The 17,056-nt window shown below is 43.6% G+C and overlaps 1 protein-coding gene across 50 annotated transcripts in view; it reads right to left on the bottom strand.

Moving 5' to 3' along the window:
* Positions 1–710: 710 nt before the first annotated feature.
* KIAA1217 (KIAA1217 ortholog) overlaps positions 711–17,056 on the bottom strand; it is a 769,974-nt gene continuing 753,628 nt past the window's right edge. For 26 of the 50 annotated variants that reach the window (XM_067030413.1, XM_067030414.1, XM_067030417.1 and 23 more), the window contains 6 exons: positions 9,537–9,656; positions 5,641–5,676; positions 5,413–5,490; positions 3,705–5,300; positions 3,061–3,183; positions 711–2,352 (listed from right to left, as the gene is read on the bottom strand). In XM_067030413.1, coding sequence (XP_066886514.1) covers positions 1,858–2,352; positions 3,061–3,183; positions 3,705–5,300; positions 5,413–5,490; positions 5,641–5,676; positions 9,537–9,656 — 2,448 coding nt within the window. In that variant the 3' untranslated portion in view covers positions 711–1,857. Of the gene's footprint in view, positions 3,184–3,704; positions 5,301–5,412; positions 5,491–5,640; positions 5,677–9,536; positions 9,657–17,056 lie in introns of all 50 variants that reach the window. The other 24 variants (XM_067030405.1, XM_067030398.1, XM_067030404.1 and 21 more) reach the window with 12 other exon arrangements.

The raw sequence follows: 17,056 nt of genomic DNA, 5'->3' as shown, positions 1-17,056 counted from the left end.
CATGGGTTTCCATCAACAGATGAATGGATAAAGAAGATGTGGCACATATATACAATGGAATATTACTCAGCCATAAAAAGGAACGAAACTGAGTTATTGGTAGTGAGGTGGATGGACCTAGAGACTGTCACACAGAGTGAAGCAAGTCAGAAAGAAAAACAAATACCATATGCTAACACATATATATTGAATCTAAAAAAAAAATAGTCATGAAGAACCTAGGGGCAAGACAGGAATAAAGATGCAGACCTACTAGAGAATGGACTTGAGGATATGGCGAGGGGGGAGGATAAGCTGTGACGAAGTGAGAGAGTGGCAGGGACATATATACACTACCAAACGTAAAATAGCTAGCTAGTGGGAAGCAGCCACATAGCACAGGGAGATCAGCTTGGGGCTTTGTGACCACCTAGAGGGGTGGGATAGGGAGAGTGGGAGGGAGACGCAAGAGGGAAGAGATATGGGAACATATGTATAGCTGATTCACTTTGTTATAAAGCAGAAACTAACACACCATTGTAAAGCAATTATACTCCAATAAAGATATTTAAAAGAAAAAGATAAAAAGAAAAGCACAACTTTCAGAAAAGCAGTTTGCATCTGGTTCCATGTTTACTTACCGTGCCCTCAAAGCCAAAACCTTTTAACTTGGTTAATGGTTACGTTTGTTCTTTGACTAGGAAGTAGTTATAGGGACAAGGTACAAAAAATAATAAGCATGCAGCCCTTTATTTAGTTTTGCAAAGTCTCTGCTTATAGTTCTGTATATTACATAACTGTGTTATACAAATACATTTATTTACAAAAACACTCTAGCTGTGCAAACTTGTTGCTTTTTAAAAACGTCCAGGAAGTTCCATTTCTGCCCCATCCCAAGATATATCTTTAAAGCATGCATAAAAATTAACTTTGGTGTGGGAAAACTACTCTATGTGCTGTCACATACAGTATTTTTGGTGTCTATTTATATATTTACAAAAATTGATCAGTTTACAGAACCGTACAGAAGTGTACATTCTAAAATCCACAATGCAATAGTGTGGGTTACCAGGTCTCAGAAAACAAAGGAAGGATTTAGATACTGCAAAGAAAACAAACTAGAGAATCCCAATATGTTAGAAAAGAGAAGAAAGAAAGAAACAGAACAAAACTAGCTTGCTTGGGCCGGCAAATTATTATACATAATTTTCATGGCAGTGCAATAGGGTTGATAATTGCCTTCTACTTGTGCCTGTGTGTTGGCTCGTGCAGAAGTTCATTGGCTTATTGTCTAGCACGCTACTTTCAAATGTACAATGCTACAGTATCAAAATGTTTTGGCAAAAAAGGTCTCGAAAGGAACCATGAAGTTTTGACAAAAATAGAAATCTGTAATAAAGCTAAATAACACTAAAATAAAAGGAAATATTATAGTATCTGTTTTACAATTTGTATAGTCACACTTGTGTATTTCTCTGGTCACGTCCAGTCTCCGTAATGAAAAATATTTTTATACAAAACATACTAAAATTCTGGAATCATACATGTTTACATGCTTAATACATTTTTCTCTTGTCTCACCACACCCTTCTCTCCTGCCATACTCTCTTTTGGTAACACACGCTTACTTCATTTAACAGGTATTGGATAGAGACAGTAAACACTATGTAATTATAACAGCAACAAAGTAAAAAAACAAACAGGCTTTACTGAAACCTATTAATCCAGTATTTAGCACATACTTAGCATTAAACCTCAAACAGTACAGCAATATGTTACATTCTCTTGTGAAAACACTTGTCGAAGACTGTTAAAAAAAAAAAAAAAAATTTGTTTTCTTAAATGCAACTCCGACTTGTGCCTAATAGGATTTGGCCTTTAAGAGGTTTCCTTTGCTGTGGACTGGGTGGCTTTGCTTGAACTTCCGCTCTGTGCCTTGTAGCTGGTGAGGCTAGGAGTGTGGATGGTCCTGATGCTCTTGGCACCTTGATTCAGTGAAGCTGAGGAGGCGGGTGGGGGCGGGGAGGAGGGGAAGGAAGGAGGGGCTGCTCGGCCATTCTGAGTCTGCAGTGAGAATGAGAGATGGTGACCTTTACCTGTATGAGTGGGGCTCTGAAACTTCAAGGAGCCATTAGAGACAGAGGGGATGAGGGAGGCAGAGGAAGCAGATCGTCCTGTTTGGGGGCTCAGAGGGTTAGAAGGAACCGGTGGTTTAGTAGCAGGTGGGTTAGGGGAGTTAGAGCTGTCACCACTAGAAGAAGGCAGAGAACTGCTTTTCCCAGAGCTGGGAGAAAGGGCTGGAATCTTAGAAGCAGGTAAGGAGGGGAAAGTAGGTTTACAGTCCCCACCAGCTTTCTTAGCACTTCCATTAGCCTGCAAATAAAGATGGCGGGAGACAGTTTGTCAGAAAGCTGGTAACACCATCAATCCACAGGGTCTGGCAACACAGCCCTTCTGAGAATCATTAAATCAAAGACACCAAACCAAACCAGTTCAAGGCCTGAGCTAAGGCTTGTCGTGCTGTACTGGACCTGGGAGGAACCCCCGGAGCGCAGGGCAGAGGATGCACGGAGCAGGGCAGAAGGGAGAAGAGCGTTTGTGAGAAGAGGCGCACCATTCGACCGCGTCTCCGGGTGCCGGGTGGAGACGTGAGGGTCGCGTGAGGGCTGCTACTGGGGCGGGGCCGAGGCATCGTGACGGAGCGTTAATGGGCCTCTAGTGCGATGCCGTCCACGCACACGTTAGTGCTGGTGACTCTCGGGGCAGCTTTGTCTGCCTCGGCTTCCCGAGCTGTTCTGATGAACCACTACGCTCCCCCAAGGAAAGCCACCTGGCCCGCCACCTTGTGTTAACGGGTCAACTTTGGAGTCACAAAGTAAAAGAAGTTTGATTGCAAGCATGCAAAAGAGTGGTGAGAAATTCAACAGAGGCTTTTAGACTCTCTTCATGCCCCCAGATCCAGGATGTCTAAGTAAACCGTATCTTACAAAGAAAAATGCAATATTTGGTATAAACTAAGTCAGTGACTTGCTTCTTAAGCGCAAGAGCGTCCATCCAATATTGGGTTTAAGGTAAAACTACCTGACGATACTGGCGGGGGTCCTGCAGTTTGGACTGCTTGCCGGGCTTGTCCAGGCTTCCGGGTCTGTTCTTGGAACTCATGGGAATCGGCATCCTGCTCGTCTGAGGGGTTCCAGCGGGGCCCTGTGGGGAGGGGCGGCAAGGGGGGGACAGAAAGGACGCGTGTGAGCGGCTCGCCCCCGAGGCCGCCCCACCGTGCGCAGAGAAGCTCAACTTGAGAAGCCACAGCCCTACATGCAGGACAGACCTAGGAGACGCACATCAGGAGACACCACTGGGGTTAATTCCAAGAATCAAACGGAAGAACACTGCTCCACTACTGATCAAACGGATTTTAATGTGAGCATCAGAGCAATCACTTCAACCGCAAGTGGCTGCCCCACAGCGTCCTTGCGGTTCCCCAGCACCAACCGGCAACAGAGGTAAAAACAGAATCAGTCAGCAGTTAGACACCTAGTTGTTGCTGTTCTGAAGGCGAGGGAGAAAGTGTGCGAGGAAGGGTCACCGCGAACAGACAACGAAACGAAACAAAACGAGCCACCTGAAAGGAAGCAAGTAAATCACAAGACACCCCTCGCTAACGGTGATTATGGCAGATTTGAGAAAGCAGCTGGCGCTTTTCATGTTCCATCAGACCAAGATACCTTACGTGAAGCTGAAGGTACGGACGAGGGGGGCTCTAGGACAGTGGGCGCTTCAGCCAGGGCCAGCGAGGACTGGGGACAGGCCTCGTGGGCCTCGTGGGATGAGCCTGCAACAGGCCCTCGGTGGGCGGGGCGCGCGGTGTCGCCCAGGGCTTTGGGGCTCATCTCACTGATCGTACTCTCCAGCTGTTTGATGGTCTGCTCCAGGCTGTCCAACGTTCTGTAGGTGTTTTTTCTGATTTCGTCAGTTCTCGAAATCGGAGCCGTGCTCTCCAGACTGGGCTGCTCTGGTCTCCTGAGCGCGCTTTTAGGGGGGTCTTCGGACTGAGACCCAGTGATCTCGAACCTCCTGGCTTCTCTGTGCTGCTTCAAAGTCCCGTCCTCTTCCTCCTCTTCGTACACCACCACCTGCAACGTCTTCTTCCCCGTCTTGGTTCCCGTGCGAATGGCTTGCGTGAGAGCGGCGAGCTGCTTTTTCGGGAATCTGAATTTGAACTTTTTCTTGGGGCTTTCACACTGGTCATCGGTCGGGTCAGCTTGCCTTTCTGAACTTGGAGAATCGGCCTGGCTGAACTTGCTCTGCTCGGTTTTATTCACTTCCTGTCCTCCTGACATCCCGGCCTCCGCTGAAAGGAAGCGCGGCTGGAATTTACTCTCAGCCTCCCGCCCTGCTCTGAGGTTGCCCGAGGCCCCCTCCTTAGGAAGCTTTTGGGAAGTGTTATTCTGGACCACAGCATCTCCATTCTCCTCCTCTTCCTCTATCTTTTCCTCTGTCATCATTCTCTCCAGTTCCTCGTCGCACTCCTCAAATATGGTGGAAAGTCTCTTGTACGCGGACCGGATGTCCATGGGTTCATCAAAAATGATGATCACGGGTTTCTTGTCCAGGCACACGACCGGCTCTTCATTGTCGCTGCCTTCTTGCTGGGAAGCTGTCTCTTTTTTGGCGTCAATGTTGACCGTCTGTACACCTTCCCCCTGTTTGCTCACTATATCGCGGACCTCCCCGCTGGAGAGAACTCGGACCGCGGTTTTGGTGATCATGAAGGCGATGTTGTCGGTGGCCGCGTTCTCCTCGGTGGGGGAGCCTGGTGCTGACGCCCCATCCTCATCGGGCGTCACGTTAGCACGCCTAGCTCCCTTCGGTCTGAGGACAACTTGGCCAAACTCTGTCATGGGAACCTCCTGGTCTTGAGTTTTGACATCATGGATAGTCGATTCGGTTGATCTAGTGGGAGAGGGAAGGTGACACTTGTCTGTATTTTCTTGTCCTTGCTGACTCACCCCCTCTGTCTTCCCACAATTCATCTTCTGAGTCTCAGTGTCAGATACAGGGTACGGCAGCCCTGAGATTTTAGGTCCTTTGTTCATTTCATCTTCCAATAAACTAACGCCAGAGAAACTAGAGTTGACCCTAGACACGTTTTTCTGGGAATAGTTTCTACTGTCTCTAAGTGAACTCTTAGTGGATATGGAACTTTCCTTCATTAAGATGTCAGTTTTGTATTCTGATGTTCTTGCTGCATCAGAAATACTATTCTCCGTTCCTCTTTCCCACTGAGGATGGCCACTAGGTAGGGGAGCCCCTGCGGTAACCTGGGAGGGAGAATGGAGGAGGGAAGCCACACACAGTGATCAGAAATGGGTCTGCAAAGGAAGGGAATTAATCTGCGTGGTATCAGTTGGAACACAGATCTGGTGGACTCACCTTCCAGGGTTCCATTTGGGGGCCATTTTCACATTCAACATCAGATTTCCGTACGTCTTCGTGGAAAAATTCCAAATTCTGGTAGAATAGTGTAGGACATGTTACTCCACAAAACCATACCCCCCCCAAAGTGGACTACAGCTAGACTGTTTCTTTAATTACACTTCCAAAACATGCGGGCCAAGCACATTCGTTACACACCAGTCCAAAGCCTACAGCTCTGTTTACCTTGGGTGGCTTGGTTCTCCAACTTCCAAAAATGCCCTGTGTTTGCACAAGATGAAAATCTCAATTAGCAAAGTATTTCAAGGATTTCAAATTTTGGTGGGAGGAGCAGTTAAGAGAATAAAGGGACCAGTTCTGGACCAACACCTCCTCTTTTCAACAGCTGATTGTGAGCTTAGCCGACTCTAAAACCAGAAGAGTGGCATGGCATAGTAGAAAGCACAATACATGAGCAGGCAGACTTTGATTCTAACCCAGATCTGCCACTTAACTGTGTTATTTCAGGCCAGTCATTTCACTTCCTTGGGCCTCAGATTTCTTGCTTATAAACCAAGGACCAGGAAAGTTTTCACGTCTCTGCCAACTAGTTATTTCATATTTCAGTCTCATCTCTGCTTCTTGTTTGGGGATTGTCCTATAACGACTCTGCATCGCTTGGGTATGGTACTTTGAGATGAAAAAAAAACCATTTTTCCCTGGTCAAATCAGAGATTTGAAAACATACTTGCAGTTTGTACTTAAACTTGCCAAGTAAAGTGTCAAAATAACCTTCAAACTAATCGTAGCCAAGATGATCAAATCCCAATTCAGAGTGACGGCGCTGCCAAGGCTGCCAAGATGTCATCTAAACATTTACAAAACAGATATTTGAGGCTCAAGCGATGACTATGACATCATGATTCAGCTTTTTTTGGAAGAGACAAGAATTTTTAATATAATACCCGTTAACAAAGACTCTAGCTTTCATCCATGAAGATCTGGGTAGTCTACAACTTTTCTGCTTGGCCCTTTGGTGGTACAAACAAATCAAAACCCTTTAAAGTGGTTTCTGTTTGACCTAGAAATTTCAATTCTCATTTCTGGGTATTTATACCAAATCGGTAATCAGGTACAGTGTTTTAAGTGCATGGTTCAGCTTTGATTCTCTGTGTGCTCTGATGCAGAGGAAAGATGCACTTCTGAGGCTCTCACCAAGATTCAGAAGGTAAGAACCCAGCAGTGAGCACGGGGTATGGAGAACGCCCCACCAGGCACGGGTGTATCGGTAGCCTTGGGCCCTGCCACCGTGCTACCACTAGCCATGCCCTGTCACTTCCAAGGCACTGCTGTCCTTTCTTCTTGCTGTAGAAGCCCAAGAGGAAGGGGTGATTAGAACAGGATGGGACACGATCCCAAGAGGCCTGTTGGGTTAAAGCAATGACAACATAACGAAGCGCAAGAACCCAGGCCCCAGCAAAGACAACCTAGAGCGATCCTACTGCCTCCTTAAAACCAGAAAGAATGTCTGCACACATTCAAGCAGTCACGCACAGAGACAACACAGTCAGTATTAATCACATGGAAATATGGCACAGGATCCAAGGTGCATTAGCCACCAGACACCTCCTGTTTAACTTCCCCTCAGCTGCATCAGGCCCCAAACAAGAGCAACGAGATCCAGCTGCTACAGTGGAACAATATAATCTCTTTGGTGGGATTTTAAATTTAGAAATCAACAACTAACGCATCAAGTAAAAGTTGCAAGAAGAAAAATAAATGAGGTTTCAGCTCCAAACAGGGAGTCAGCATATCATGCTAGGACCTGAGTGCGACTTTACCCTTGAGTCAAAGGAGGAATTGGCATCTGCAGGGCTGCTGTTCTGCTGGCCTCACTTATTGGGGGGTTAGGGCTGACGTCTGTTCTGATTGGTCAGGGCCCGTGTCATACCCATTGTTAAATATTTCAAACGCCGCCCAGCAATATATGTATTTTAAAACGGATCTAGTAGCAGGAACCCTCCAGTGGAAAGTCACTAAGATAAAGATGTCAAGTGTAGGTTTCACATGACCTAGCATTTTTGGCACCGGGCCGGAAAAATGAAGGCATGGATCAAAGGAAGTGCGCCAGCTTTGTCCAGGGTAACTTGCTCACGGTCGTCATGTAATCTCACAACGGTATCTTAGGTAGTCTTAGTCAAGACTCTGCAGGAAAGGTAATTAAGCCTCATTAATATCTGTTTTGGGGCCCCGAGATTTGGGTTGTTCAGACAACTGGTGAAGCAGGGACCATATGCATTTGGGCAAGAAACAAAAATTAGAAACATAAGTTATAGAAAAATTGCATAAAGGTAAACACTAGACTAGCGCTTCATAATAAGAGGAAAAAAACTTTAAGAAGCATTTGAGTTATAGAAGGGTAGATGAACAGCCCAGGAAGAGGTTAATAAGGACAGTAATGTGGGGACAGGTCTGACAGTCACGGTTATTATGAAGTAGATTAGTCTACTGAGTATAATTATCCAGAAAAAGCATCTGTAATTAAACCTAGTGTTTGATGCCCTGGTGTCGGGCATTCAGTACAGACCTGCTTATTAGTATCTGACGGACCCTTGATCGAGATCGGTGTGATCGATGGAATATGCATTTCTAATTGCAGGGCAGGAAATCCCATGCAGCTTTTTAGCAAATTAGCACAATTCTACAATGAGATGATGACTGTCTCCAGAGGATCTTTGAGAAGCTCCGGGTCAGTGTTTAAAAGAAACGGTCACACTGGCCCAAGTACAGCACGTAACTCAGGACCCGCCAGGACCTTCTGTGAATTGGCTTTAATAAGGCCACAGAAGGAAAGTCCACAGACTCAAGAAGCAAGGTATTTCCAGTGTGATAATTATGGGTTCAATTCCCATTAATAGGAGGTTTCCTTCACAAGAAGGAGTTATCAAGACAATCTCCTAATCTCCCCCCGTGCCTAGAAAGCCCCCATCCCATCACCTGGTTGACAGCTCCACTTGCCAGATCCATGGCAGGCGGCGTTTACACGAGGGCTCTGGGATAGCCGGGAGCCAGGGAGGAGGCAGCCTGCCTCTACGGCAGGGCTGCACGGCTGAGAGCTGTAAGCCCCAGGACTGCATCTCTTGAAGGACTGTGCTGGAATAGCTCTCCAATTGTGTGATCCTGTATCTCTTTCACTGAGCTTACTTATTCCTGGACTGAGGTACCTATGTGGAGTGAGTATTATGGGTGATTTGTTTGACTTTATGTAAAGGATGCTAGAACCTTTGAATTCTAAGATACAAGTTCCTGACAAAAAATGTTAAGACTTGAGTTGGTCACGATAAGCTTTTTACCCTGAAATTTAGACAGAGGCTTCATTTAAATAAGATGGCTCTATTTCCAAAAATCACAAAAGCTCTAGATTCAACTTACAAAGTTGAAGTTCAAATACGCAGGTTAATCTCCTCTCCTTAAAGTTCCATGTCATGATAGTGACCTTTGTTTCAGAGCCTGGACGTCTGTTTGGAAGCCATGAAAATGCCACAAAGCTTAGGAGCTCTAAAATGATACTGAACTTACTATCTTGGAAGGTACACTTTGAGAATTTCTAAGAGGAACACAAACTGTTTGGCATCCTCGAACATGTGTGCAAATACATGTGTGTATGTTTCCATGGATACGCCTGTGGATGGCAGGTAGACAGCTCTGCTATGCATTCTCTTCCTGGAATCTAACGCTTTCACCTACTTTTAACGTAGATGTCTTTGGTCCAGGAGACATGTTACAAATGAGAAAAAGTGCTACCTACTTGGATGATGTTTCCATTTGTTCCACCAGCATTTGTTCTAGCAAATCTTGAGAGGTGTATGTACATCTTTGGTTTGGAAAGGTAATGCCTGAATTCTGCACGTACTGTTGTGTGCCGTGCACAGGAACACAGCGTCCGCTCAGGAAACCTGAGCCAGAGATCTCTGGTGGAACCCCAAGCTGTGTCTCCATTAGTTTTAAAAAAAAAAAAAAAGGAAAAACAAGAGTGAGGAAAAAAGAGAAGGTACAGAAGCTCAAGCACAGAGCGGTATTAGTGTCAGAGCAAGGAAAGAAGGACGGCCCACCGGGTGGCCAACGTGTAATTGCCACGTTACCTTCTTCTCCTTGGGTAGGGCTGTGGCCCCCGGCCTAGTGTCTTTAACGTGACTGTCAGCCCGGGACTGCTCAGCGTGACTGTTTGAATTTACATCCATAAAGGAACACTTCTGGAATGCCTAAGGAATTAAAACACTGAGGTTAACAGGGATCCGAGTGCAGCGAGGAGGTCAGAGGGGACAGGCAGGGAATCCAGAGGATCTCCCGGTGGAGAGCCCGGCCCGGACGCGCCAGGTGTCCGACACGCCCTGAAAACCGGCTCCCCATCTGACCTCAGGTCAGCAAAGCCCGGGGCAAAGGCTTCCTTATTTTCTGGTCCAGGCTAAGATTAAATGGATAGAGCCTTTGAAAAGAACGCCCCTTCTTTCTGTCTGTGTGAACCTGATCTGCATTTAGCAGGGCTTCTTTTAAAGGGCTTTGACCTTTAAAAAATGCTGAATATGTAAGTGAATTCGGAAGAAGGTATCTTTTTTTCCTCTTCATTATAAAAGGGCACAAGATACTGCAAACCATTAAACCTTAAAAGGAAAGTAATCCTCAACAATTCGTCGTCTGCAGTAGCAACAGACTCCTGTGCTCTGGGTAGTTCTGACTCTCACGTAGAATAAAGCAAGCTCTTTGGCACGCAAGTGATTCTGAGCGGCCTGGAAACTGCCTGGCCCCCAAAGACTTGTCTCTGAAAACTAGTGATGGATCGTAGTCATAGGAGCCCAGGGCCACGCCTGTGAACACTGAGTGAGGGAGGTCGGTTCCCAGAGAGAAAGCATCTGCTGTGTCTATAGGGCAGAAAAGAAGTGACGATATATATGATCGCGAGAGCAGGAGAGACGGTAACCCAAGCAGCGCAATGTCCTGAAATCGGTGGTTCTCAATCAGGTTGAAAAAAATAATACTGTTAACCCAGGCCTCACCCAGAGCATAATTAAATCAGACCCTCTGGGCTGTAGGATTTTTGTGTTTTTTTTTTTTAACTCCTCAAATTATTCTAATGTGCAGGCAGGATTAACGAGCAGTCATTGAAGTGAATACTTTCAACTGATCGCCTCATATTTCCTTAATGTCAAATACTGTCATTTGGAAATAACTGGAGGCACAAAGAATACCCCACGCCTTCTCGCGGTGAACGTTCCAGCACAGGTTTTAAACCACTAGCGGAGCAGACGCCCGGGGCCTTCCCCGGCCTGCTCTTCCCTCGCTCTGCCGGCTCCCGGCTCCCTCCTTAGACACCCGCCGGGGCCTCGCTCTGCTTGCTAAGGCCACCGGGCGTTTCCGTTGGGCTGTTAGGCCCTGGACTCGGGAGCCTGTGGTTTTCTTCTGATGCCTGGCGGTGCAGAGCAGGAAAGCTGTTCCGCGATTACACTCAGGGCCCTGCAGTCACTCCCTGTCCTGCCTCGGAGGGGCTGGCGGGTGGCGGAGGTGTCTAACTCTAGAGCCCGCAAAGGCTCCGGCACGGCCGCTGGCCGCCGACTCCTTGATGCAGCAGGCTGGCTGATGAGGTCTGGTTACCTTAGGGTCGGAGCACTTCACTCAGCACTGTTACCTGACCGCCAATAATATAACAAGAAGCCAGATACTCTGCCTTTGTAAAGCTTTCAGTCAAAGAAAGCATCCAAGATATTTAGATTTCAATGGAGGGAAATATCCCTCAAGTGATGGGCTCTAAGTGGCTAGAACAAAAATTACTTCTCTGGGGGGGCGGGGCTAGTGCACGATCGTTCGCAAGCTTCAAAGCCTCACTTCTTTTTTTTTTTTTTTTTTTGTGGTATGCGGGCCTCACTGTTGTGGCCTCTCCCGTTGCGGAGCACAGGCCCCGGACGCCCAGGCCTAGCGGCCATGGCTCATGGGCTTAGTTGCTCCGCGGCATGTGGGATCTTCCCGGACCAGGGCACGAACCCGTGTCTCCTGCATCGGCAGGCGGACTCTCAACCACTGCGCCACCAGGGAAGCCCAGAGCCTCACTTCTTTATTAGTGCTTTGCTGCTCACCTTTCACAAATCAGAAGTTATCTAGGTCTCAGCCATCCGTTTGGAACAAACCAGGTCATGATTTATTTATTACTTATACCATGCTTTAATATTGGAATATAACTGATTTACAATGTTAGTTTCAGGTGTACAGCAAAGCGACTCAGTTACACATATACCTATTTTTCAAATTCTTTTCCCATTTATTACAGAATATTGAGTAGAGTTCCCTATGCTATACAGTAGGTCCCTGTTGGTTGTTTTATATACAGTAGTGTGTATATGTTAATCCAAAACTCCTAATTAATCCCTCCCTGGCCACCACCTTTGCCCTTTGGCAGCCGTAAATTTGTTTTCTTAGCCTGTGAGTCTGTGGCTGTTTTGTAAGTAAGTTCATTTGTATCATTTTTTTTTGATTCCACATATAAGTGGTATCATATGGTATTTATTTGTCTGTCTCTGTCTGAGTTACTTCACTTAGTTGGATAATATCTAGGTCCATTCATGTTGCTGCTAGTGGCATTATTTCATTCTTTTATTATGGCTGAGTAATATTCCATTGTATATAGGTACCACATCTTCTTTATCCATTCATATGTCCATGGGCATTTAGGTTGCTTCCACGACCTGGCTATTGTAAATAGTGTTGCTATGAACATTGAGGTGCATGTATCTTTTTGAATTATGGTTTTCTCCAGATATATGCCCAGTAGTGGGACTGCTGGGTAGTATGGTAGTTCTATTTTTAGTTTTTTAAGGATCTCCATACTGTTCTCCATAGTGGTTGTACTAATTTACATTCCCACCAACAGTGTAGGAGGGTTCCCTTTTCTCCACACCCTCTCCAGCACTTATTGTTTTGTAGACTTTTTGATGATGGCCATTCTGACTGGTGTGAGGTGATACCTTATTGTAATTCTGATTTGCATTTCTCTAATGATTAGGAATGTTGAGCATCTTTTCATGTGCTTTTGGCCATCTATATGTCTTCTTTGGAGAAATGTCTATTTAGATCTTCTGCCCATTGTTTTTTAATAAATGTAGAGTTTACAATAAATACTATCATATGTTGATTAATCTTTATTAAGACATCACTAATAATTAATCAATTAAAGAAAATAACTACTTGTTGGAGAAAGAAAGCAACAGTAAATACCCTGGTGGGATTTTGGAATTTTTTGTGTGTGTGTGTGATATCATGATATTTGTCTTTCTCTGTCTGACTCACTTCACTTAATATGATAATCTCTATGTCCATCCATGATGCTGAAAAAGGCATTATTTCATGCTTTTTAATGTTTCTGCCCATTTTTTGATTGAGCTGGTTTTTTTGATAGTGAGCTGCATGAGCTGTTTGTATGTTTTGGAGATTAATCCCTTGTTGGTTGCTTCGTTTGCAAATATTTTCTCCCATTCTGTAGGTTGTCTTTTCATTTTGTTTATGGTTTCCTTTGCTGTGCAAAAGCTTTTAAGTTTAATTAGGTCCCATTTGTTTATTTGTGTTTTTATTTTCATTAGGAGGTGAATCCAAAAAGATACTGACTGCTACAATTTGTGTCAGAGTGTTCTGCCTATGTTTTCCTCTAAGGGTTTTATAGTATCCAGTGTTACATTTAGGTCTTCAATCCATTTTAAATTTATTTTTGTGTGTGGTGTAAAAGAATGTTCTAATTTCATTTTCTTACATGTAGCTGTCCAGTTTTCCCAGCATCACTTACTGAAGAGGCTGTCATTTCTCCATTGTATATTCTTGCCTCCTTTGTCGAAGATTAACTGACCATAGGTGCATGGGTTTATTTCTGGGCTTTCTATCCTGTTCCATTGATCTATTGAATATATTTCTCGTTTTGTGCCAGTACCATACTGGTTTTTTTTTGTTGTTTGGTTGGTTGGTTTTTTTTTTTGCAGTACACGGGCCCCTCACTGTTGTGGCCTACCACTGCGCCACCAGGGAAGCCCCCATACTGTTTTGATTACTGTAGCTTTGTAGTACTGTCTGAAGGCAGGGGGCCTGATTCCTCCAGCTCCATTTTTCTTTCTCAAGATTGCATTGACTATTCAGGGTCTTTTGTGTTTCCATATAAATTTAAAAAATTTTTTTGTTCCGTGAAAAATGCCATTGGTAGGGATTGCACTGAATCTGTAGATTGGCTTGGGTAGTATAGTCATTTTGAGAATATTGATTCTTCCAATCCAAGAACATGGTATATCCTTCCATCTGTTTGCATCATCTTCGATTTCTTTCATCAGCGTCTTATAGTTTTCAGAGTACAGGTCTTTTGCCTCCTTGGGTAGGTTTATTTCTAGGTATTTAATTCTTTTTGAGGCAACGGTAAATGGGACTGTTTCCTTCATTTCTTTTTCTGATCTTTCATTGTTAGTGTATAGGAATGCAACAGATTTCTTTGTATTAATTTTATGTCCTGTAACTTTACTGAATTCATCAATGAGCTCTGATAGTTTTCGGGTGGCATCTTTAGGATTTTCAATGTATAGTGTCATGTCATCTACAGACAGTGACAGTATTACTTCTTCTTTTCCAATTTGGATTCCTTTCATTTCTTTCTCTTCTCTGATTGCCATGGCTAGGACTTCTAAGACTACGTTGAATAAAAGTGGTGAGAGTGAACATCGTTGTCTTGTTCCTGATCTTAGAGGAAATGCTTTCAGCTTGTCACTGTTGAGTATGATGTTAGCTGTGGGTTTGTCATATACGGCCTTTATTATGCTGAGATAGGTTCCCACTATGCCCACTTTCTGGAGAGTTTTTTTTATCATAAATGGGTGTTGAATTGTGTTGAAAGCTTTTTCTGCATCTATTGAGATGATCACATGGTGTTTATTCTTCAATTTGTTAATGTGGTGTATCACACTGACTGATTTGCAGATAGTGAAAAATTCTTGCATCCCTGGGATAAATTCCACTTGATCATGGTGTATGATCCTTTTAATGCATTGTCGTATTTGGTTTGCTAGTATTCTGTTGAGGATTTTTGCGTCTATGTTCATCAATGATATTGGCTTGTAATTTTCTTTTTTTGTGATATCTTTGTCTGGTTTCGGTATCAGGGTGATGGTGGCCACAAAGAATGAGTTTGGGAACGTTCCTTCCTCTGCAATCTTTTGGAATAGGTTGAGAAGGACGGGTGTTAACTCTTCTCTAAATGTCTGATAGAATTTGCCTGCAAAGCCATTTGGTCCTGGATGTTTGTGTGTTGGGAGTTTTTAAATCACAGTTTCAATTTCAGTACTTGTGACTGGTCTTTTCATATTTTCTATTTCTTCCTGGTTCAGTCTTGGGAGATTGTACCTTTCTAAGAATTTGTCCATTTCTTCTAGGGTGTCCATTTTATTGGCATATAGTTGCTTGTAGTAATCTCTTATGATCCTTTGTATTTCTGTGGTGTCCGTTGTAACTTCTCCCTTTTCACTTCTAATTTTGTTGGTTTGAGCCCTCTCCCTTTTTTTCTTGATGAGTCTGGCTAAAGGTTTATCAATTTTGTTTATCTTTCCAGAGAACCAACTTTTAGTTTCATTGATCTTTTCTATTGCTTTCTTTATCTCTATTTCATTTATTTCTGCTCTGATCTTTATGATTTTTTTCCTTCTACTAACTTTGGATTTTGTCTGTTCTTTCTCTAGTTGTTTTAGGTGTAAGGTTATGCTGTTTGAGAGTTTTGTTTCCTGAGGTAAGATTATATTGCTATATACTTCCCCTTTGAACTGCTTTTGCCGTCTCATAGGTTTTGCATTGTCCTGTTTTCATTTTCATGTCTCTAGGTATTTTTTTAAAAAACATCTTTATTGGAGTGTAATTGCTTTACAATAGTGTTATTTTCTGCTTTATAACAAAGTGAATCAGCTACACATATACATATATCCCCTTATCTCTTCCCTCTTGCATCTCCCTCCCTCCCTCCCCCTCTATCCCACCCCTCTAGGTGGTCACAAAGCACCTAGCTGATCTCCCTGTGCTATGTGACCACTTCCAACTAGCTATCTGTTTTACATTTGATAGTGTATATATGTCCATGCCACCCTCTCACTTTGTCCCAGCTTCCCCTTCCCCCTCCCCGTGTCCTCAAGTCCATTCTCTAGTAGGTCTGTGTCTTTATTCCCGTCCTGCCCCTAGGTTCTTCATGCCTATTTTTTGTTTTTAGATTCCATATATATGTGTTAGCATATGGTATTTGTTTTTCTCTTTCTGACTTACTTCACTCTGTATGACAGACTCTGGGTCCATCCAGCTCACTACAAATAACTCAATATCGTTTCTTTTTATGGCTGAGTAATATTCCATTGTATATATGTGCCACATCTTCTTTATCCATTCATCTGTCGATGGACACTTAGGTTGCTTCCATGTCCTGGTCATTGTAAATAGAGCTGCAGTGAACATTGTGGTACGTGACTCTTCTTGAATTATGGTTTTCTCAGGGTATATGCCTAGTAGTGGGATTGCTGGGTCATATGGTAGTTCTATTTTCAGCTTTTTAAGGAACCTCCATACTGTTCTCCATAGTGGCTGTATCAATTTACATTCCCACCAACAGTGCAAGAGTGTTCCCTTTTCTCCACACCCTCTCCAGCACTTCTGTTTGTAGAGTTTTTGATGATGGCCATTCTGACTGGTGTGAGATGATATATCATTGTAGTTTTGATTTGCCTTTCTCTAATGATTAGTGATGTTGAGCATTCTTTCATGTGTCTGTTGGCAGTCTGTATATCTTCTTTGGAGAAATGTCTACTTAGGTCTTCTGCCCATTTTTGGATTGGGTTGTTTTTTCTAGGTATTTTTTGATTTCCTCTGAGTTCTTCAGTGAGCCATTGGTTGTTTAGTAGCATATTGTTTGGCCTCCACATGTTTGTGGTTTTTTTTTTTCTTTTCCTCATAGTTGATTTCTAATCTCACAGTGTGGTGGTCAGAAAAGATGCTTGATACGATTTCAATTTTCTTAAATTTACCAAGGCTTGCTTTGTGGTCCAGTGTGTGATCAATCCTGGAAGATGTTCTGCATGCACTTGCAAAGAATGTGTATTCTGCTGCTTTTGAATGGAATGCTTTATAAATACCAATTAATTCCATCTGCTCTAATGTGTCATTTAAAGCTTGTGTTTCCTTATTAATTTTCTGTCTGGATGATCTGTCCATTGGTGTGAGGTGTTAAAGTCCCCCACTATTATTGTGTTACTGCTGAATTCTCCTTTTATGGCTGTTAGCATTTGCCTTATATATTGAGATGCTCCTATGTTGGGTGCATATATATTTACAGTTGTTATATTTTCTTCCTGGATTGATCCCTTGATCATTATGTAGTGTCCTTCTTTGTCTCTTATAAGTCTTTAAAGTCTATTTTGTTTGCTATGAGTATTGCTACTCCAGCTTTCTTTTGATTTCCCTTTCCATGTAATACCTTTTTCCTTCCCCTCACTCAGTCTGTATGTGTCCCTAGATCTGAACTGGGTCTCTTGCAGACAACATATATAAGGGTCTTGTTTTTGTATCCATTCAGCCAGTCTATATCTTTTGTTTGGAGCATTTGTTTACATTTAAG

This window comes from Kogia breviceps, chromosome 3, assembly GCF_026419965.1.
Source record: "Kogia breviceps isolate mKogBre1 chromosome 3, mKogBre1 haplotype 1, whole genome shotgun sequence".
NCBI classification, from domain to species: domain Eukaryota; kingdom Metazoa; phylum Chordata; class Mammalia; order Artiodactyla; family Physeteridae; genus Kogia; species Kogia breviceps.
The sequence above is the reverse complement of the archived record's forward strand: the minus strand, read 5'-3'. Positions and strand labels throughout refer to the sequence as shown.